General features: G+C 41.1%; 1 protein-coding gene across 1 annotated transcript in view; it reads left to right on the top strand.

The window, feature by feature from the left end:
* The window catches only part of ADGRD1 (adhesion G protein-coupled receptor D1), a 486,234-nt gene that overhangs the window by 104,248 nt on the left and 375,258 nt on the right, over nt 1–6,728 (top strand). Inside the window, exons 13-14 of the mRNA XM_018566815.1 lie at nt 2,654–2,713; nt 4,867–4,987. Coding sequence (XP_018422317.1) covers nt 2,654–2,713; nt 4,867–4,987 — 181 coding nt within the window. The remainder of the gene's footprint in view (nt 1–2,653; nt 2,714–4,866; nt 4,988–6,728) is intronic.

Genomic DNA, 6,728 nt, shown 5'->3' with positions numbered 1-6,728 from the left:
GTATATATATTGTGGCATTGCGTGGCAATACCACAGTATAAGGTGGTATCAGGGTCACCCAGGACTCTCAGCCAGAGGGGCTGAGCAGTACCAGGACACGAGTACTTTTACCAGGAAAGAGCTGGCTTTACAATTCTTTCCGGGTTCTCTGGATTATAGTTGGGATCCTGGAGCCAGGAAGTTTTTAAGAGAACTGGGAGGGCTGAAATCTCCATTCCTGTGTCCGGGCTGTAGTAGTGACTAGAGCCCAATGAGTGTGCACCTGTGCACAGCCCTTATGAAAAGGCTGCTGGCTGATGTTCAGGGTTCCAGCTGGGAGACAGGAAGTGTCTGTCCAGGAGTCAGGAAGGCTCCATCCTGGAACCAGCCTGTGTGGCAAAGTGAGGAGAACAAGCCTGTGTGGCCAGTGTGGGGCATACAGCCTGTGTGGCAGACGTTTTGCTAAAGCGATAACATGGAGTCGGTGAGGCTTTGACAACTGTGATTTTGCTGAGACAAGTGAAGCTGTGTAAAATTGTTGGAGAAACCCCTGTGAGCGAACATTTGTGTGAACATGTAAAGGAGAAATATGAGGTGAGTGCTTTTCACTCACCTCATAGTTCTAGCCGACCTGTGACAAGCGCTGACTGGCGGAACGGATGGGGGAGGGGGCGGGTACAGCTGGCTCTGCCGCTAGATAGGCAGAGCCAGCTGTCACTCACGCAGCTGGGCGGATCGGCTGCCTTCGGCAGCTTTGTGAGTAATCCCCCCTTACTATTCATTGAGAAAAATATTAGGCATCTTCTAAATGGTCTCTATACTCAGAGGGGAATTTATCAAAACTGGAGCAGACAAAATCTGGAGCAGCGGTGCATGGCAACCAATCAGCCTGAAACTGAAGAGAGAAGCTGATTGGATGCCATGCACAGCTGCTCCAGATTTTGTCTGCTTCAGTTTTTATAAATTCGCCCCTCTGAGTTTTAACAGCACAGGGAAGTTGCTTAACATGGCAGTATACAGTATATACTTACATTGTACCAAGCTAAAATGTAATTATGCATATATTTGTAAAGCTGGAGTTCTACTTTAATATTGAGAAGCGGTCCACTAACTTTACAATCATTGGCAACAGCCTGATCAATCTCTCAGCTAGTGGTTGCTGAGAGAGACAGGGCATTTTTGCATTTCTTTTCAGTTTCTTGAGATGCAGGAAAGTTGGAAAAGTGGACCTGAACTCAAAAAGTGAAGATTTGCTTTGGTATAGGGAACAATGTTGAATGTGCCTAAGTAGTACCCTGAATAATCTACCGTTTGTCAGAAATTCCTGTTGAAAAATAGCAGTGTATTGCCTAACATGTGAGGGTTCCCATGCACTCCTGTGCCTACAACCTCCTAGCTGTATGAGATCTAAAACACTGCTGCCTCCCACTTTTAGTTTGACCAGATTTGGAGTGAAATTTGGCGATGTCCTTAATGTTGTTTTCCTTGATGGAGGCTCTGACATGTGACAGCAAAGCCCTGCCTCTACCAAGATGGCTGCCTCCACTCAGAGACACAGAGCAGAACACAGCATGGTAAGCCAGTAATGGGAAAAGATAATTTCCAGGGAGACTTGGAAAGCAATACAGCTGACTATGCTGGTGCCCTACTTGTTTTTGGGTGCAGCTTGCACAGTTCAGTTAAACCTTTGGGCTTGTTTGCAACAGCAGCTGTGTCAGGGGTGGTGCTGATGTCCTGAAAACAGTGCATTGCACTGTAACCTTTTTTTCCCAACCAACTTTATTGAAATGTCACAGAGTGATATTTCATTCAGTTCTATTCACTGCAGTGTGTTATGATGTGGTGTACTCGCAACACGCTGCAATGAAAAAATGTACTTTTTCAGCAGACACCACCACAACGTGGTGGAGTGAACTGGCCACATTGTAAACATGGCAATTTGCCTTGTCTATGTGTTAGGATTGCCTGACACAGCCTGACACAACTGGTGTGAACAGGCCCCTAAATTGAGAAAACTGTATTCCAAGTTGTATCAGGACAACGTTTTCTGGTGTTGCTACCTTATAAATGATGAAGTAAATCTATGTGCCCAAGGACATGTTGTAAGTCATCTAAAATATTATACTCTCACCCATAATACTGTATTTCAACCCTAATATACAATGAAACACACACCTAATATACATGTACAAGTGCTGTCTACTCTTCTTCCGTGTCCCGTAAATGTAATGACCGATATCTCCTTTGAAAGTCACATTCCTTATCTTCTAATACATGTTCTGGTATTAAATACTACAGAAGCTTTTAGCTACATAAAAAAATAGTTCTTATGCTTTGCAGCTTTGTGCATTTACTAGTGTAAGAGATTTATCTTAGAGGCAGGACGATTCTGCAGAACTGCACTAAAATGTCACTACATCTAATGGTAGATTCATTGGCCTATGTTAGGGCCTAATTGAAGCACTGTATCATTCCCATGTATATTTCCATTATAATTAATCTGTTAAGTAATATACCTATAAACTAAGTAGGCATAAAACCAGAACTTTAATGCTGAGGATGTATGTATTTCCTGCAAGGCGTAAGCTTTGCTTGGGCAATAGTTTGCTGGAAAACATTTGTCTTATATAAGACTTAGAATAATTTCAGTAGCTGTATTATTTTTTTTTTCTAGGCCTTTCTGAAAACTGTAGAAGAGGTCCTGTCACTGCCTACTTGGACTGATGTACCATCAGTAAGTACACCCAACTGTTTTATAATTTCTGAAATATTTCTTATTTAAAAATGTATATATTTTTTAATTATTCGGTATGTATTAATTACCTCTATTGTTTCTGAAAGACATATTTTTTTAATATAAGGTATTGCTCAAAATACAGTGACAGCAGGATGTAGCAATATGTCATGTATTGGCATATACTGTATATATTTGTGTGTATGTGTGTATATATATATATGTGTGTATATATATATATATAGTATAATTTGAGAAGTATTGCCTGCAACCTGTGCCATTTGGAAAGGTCCGTGTGCACACACAGAGATCAATACAAAACATTGACAAATAAAAAAATTAAATATTTCTAATGAGCTTTTTATATTTACATTTTTATTTTTTCATACAATGGGGTGCCAGGTGCTGGAACATTCTCTGCATTCCATCACCAGCCACTCCTGTGGTACTGTCAGACAGAGCATTTAGTTTACTAATTTGTATTGAGATTGTTGTCCATCACGGTAGTGAGCTTGGAGCAGTGGGAACTTTACAACACACACAGGGACCATGGGGAAGAAAAGTAGCCACCCTCCAGAAGGAAGGACAGTGTCAGCACCAATTCAGAGATGATTTGAGGATCTACAGCTGAGTGATACACAAATAACATACATTTTAAGGCACTTGAATGCATTTTTAAGTTTTAAATCCTGGGTTAAGTGTCACTTTATTGTATAGAATTATCATGAGCATTCTTTTAGAGTTTAAGACATGCAAAGTAACTTAATGTTTATCAGGAAACTTTTTTTTAATTAAAGAAACCACATTGGTTTCTATACTAATTATAGTAGTATATCATTTTTGGTTAAATAAGTCCTCTATCCATGAAGAGCTGCCTGGGAGGCACATAACCCCAGTAGAATATCAAGAATGAAGTGCATGCTCAATAAACCCAAAAGGTAGCTTCTCATTCTCCGATACAGAGCATATGGTTAAGATTCACTTTATCATTGTGAACTTTGGGCATTAATAATGAAACACACATTATTCACTAATGTGGTGTGTTAAAAATTGCTTTTAGCTTTGAAATGTCTAAATCATTTAAAGAATTTTACAGCTGTGTCAAGTTAGACTTGAATCATCTCTGATCTCTCACTAACAGGCCCATTCACTAAGCTGCCGTAGGCAGCCGAGTGAATGACCGACCTAAAGCAAAGTGAGGCGAATGCTGTTCGGTTTTTCACTTCAGGCTGGTACAGCTGATTAGCCGCTGGCTCGGCTGTTCTGCTCGGTCCCTCTGTGGTACCGAGCAGAACAGAAAACTAGTTTAGGAAGTAGAAAAATATGAATAGAAAACGATTGTGCAGAGCTAGCAGTGACAGCTAGCTCCACCCAACTGTTTTCTATTGGCCGGCGATTCTGCTGCCGTCAAAAAAAAGAAAAGAAAAAAAACTCTCCCGAGCGCTCCCAGGCCGCCAAGGAGAGAAACACTACTTTTTCTTTTTTTTTCTTTATTCTGACACGGAGCCGTGTCAGAATAGAAAAAAAAATTTTTTGGAATTTTTTGGCCATAGGAATGCATTACTAGATTCCTATTGGCTATTTCAATTTGCAATAGCCAATAGCAAACTAGCTATTGTACCCGCCCTGTCAATCAGTAGTGGTGGACCTGATGGAGAACTGAAGCAGAGGGCGGCTCTCTTTCAGCCTGACTAACTATATAACTATGCAATATTGCAAAATTACTTCAGACAGAATTTGGTCTGCTACTTACATACTTACATGTACAACACAATTTCACAATTTAACATGGAAGATGTCTTGGTTACCTCCACTTTTCTTATCACCGATATGGTGGGATTTCTTATTGAGCTTGTTGCTGTCCAAGTGGTAGAATGTTAAGGTGTTGCACATTATTACTACCTGAATCTGTTGCACACGTTGGAAATAGCAAGAAAACTGTTGCACACCTTTCATGAATTTGCTTGAGGACAAGATATAGTCATAACAACAGTTTTCCAACTGCTTTATTGAATCACCCCCATTGTTTATTACTACAACAAACTAGTCTTTGATATTTATGTATATACAGTTACATAAAAGCAAAAAGTGAAAAAGTCAACAACTCTAGAATCAAACATTTCAAATGAACAATTTAGTTTGCTTTCTCGCAGGCTCATCCTGAAGTTTCAGGACTTATTGATACAGTTGACAAAGTGATGGGACACATGGCAAGAAACCTTCTGGAAAGCTCCTCAGTGATTGTTACATTGGAAGGCCGATCATCTGTGGCAGGTAACAGACTGCATTACAAGTAAACAGATTCTAATAGTTAACTTGAGAACACCAGTGGCAGAATTACCACCATAGCAGCCCATGCAGCCACTATGGGGCCCAGGGCAGAGGGGGGCCCAGTCAGAAGCAGGAGGGAAGGTTGAGATGCAGGTATCCTTACGTTCCGTGTGGCCGCAAGTGAAAAATGGGGTACGACTGCATGGAACTTGAGGTCCCCTGCCACAATGTAGTGCGGCATAGTGATCCCATCTGCTTGTGTTCGGCTCTGACATCCGAGGCAGCAGACGCTGAGGAGAAGAAGATGGCGCGAGAGCGGAAGCATGTTCTGCAGGTAAGTACCCACATATGACCAGGGGAGGGGTTGTGCCCATACAAAATTTTACTTTGAGGCCATGTGATTTCTAGTTACGTCCAAGCATAACACATAGCTCAGGTGATAGTTTGATCTTGGTGGTCAAATCTGAGCTCTGGATACAGCAAAATTTCACTAAATGTATCTCCGAACATTCATTTTCTAGAAGTCATATATATAAAAGTCATTAAACCTTGCTAAATATATTTTCAATAAAATTCTCCCTTCCTGTGCCCATTTAAACTTCAGAATAGTGCTTGTGGTGGTTTGGTTTTTCTCTGTCTCAGGCTTGTGATCCAGACTGCATATTCCAGTATGCCGCGTAACTAGCTGTGCTTCTAGGTGGGCAGTGTTGACTACCCAAATATCTGCCACTTGATTTCCAGTGCCCAAAGTAACATACCTAAACTTTTTAGTGTGCCAGGAAGCTACTTCATAATAGTTCAAGAGTGGGCAGGCACTTATCCAGTGTGCATTGTGTTTATATAAAGTGTGCACAAATGGAAGAAAGTCAGCCCCTGCATTGGGCCAAAAAAGCCTATGCTTCTCCTTTCCACATTTTTCTAACTACTATTGCTCACCCCATGTGACCACAAATATAAGGAGACCTTTTTTTCCCATAAATGTAAGTATACCTTTACCTAAAAACAAAGAATTGATTTTAAATTCAGCTAAAATTGTAGTGGCTGAATAATTATCTTTGGCCCTTTGCTTTTGATAACAGCCATACCCTTGGCTCCTGGCTACCGGCTTTGTGGGTCTGGGTAGAATAGAGGTTTACAATTGCCAGAACGGCTAGCATGTGGCTTTTCTCATTGGGGTAAGCATTCCCACTGAGTTCTTACTCCCCCTTGATGTGCCCAGCTATGATATTCCACCTGAAATTGATCTTTGGTTATCCTGCTAAAAGCCCCAAAAAGCTGAAAATAAATCGGTATTCATATTAGCCTTTTGTAATTGCCTTTACAGCAGCACTGAAACTGGGAGAAGGCGGGTCAGTACTCTGTTCCTAGTTAGCACATGTTCATCTAGCGAACTTGACTGGCACACTCATATTTTTCTGATCCTTCACCATGCATTCACCACTTGGGGCAAGGAAGTACATAACTGAGATCTCCAAATTGTACTTTTTGCAGAACGGTGTAAATTGCAGAGCTGGCTGTGCTAAATTACAAATCTTTTGGCATGTAAAAATAGTTAATTTACCTGTATGCCTGCAGTTCCTTTATGGTAAATTCTGTGTCTCATAAATACATAGACAGATGCTAGCCCTGCATAAGTCCGAGGGCATATAGTAACTTCACACTCCCCAAATTACTTTTGTTTCAGGGTAGAGGACAACTTTGGCAGCTCAGAGATATATCACCCCCCCTCCCCCCACCCCGCCAA

The sequence above is a fragment of the Nanorana parkeri genome, unplaced genomic scaffold, assembly GCF_000935625.1.
Source record: "Nanorana parkeri isolate BGI_ZX_2015 unplaced genomic scaffold, ASM93562v1 scaffold978, whole genome shotgun sequence".
Taxonomy (NCBI): Eukaryota; Metazoa; Chordata; class Amphibia; order Anura; family Dicroglossidae; genus Nanorana; species Nanorana parkeri.
This window is presented reverse-complemented; position numbering and strand designations above follow the sequence as displayed.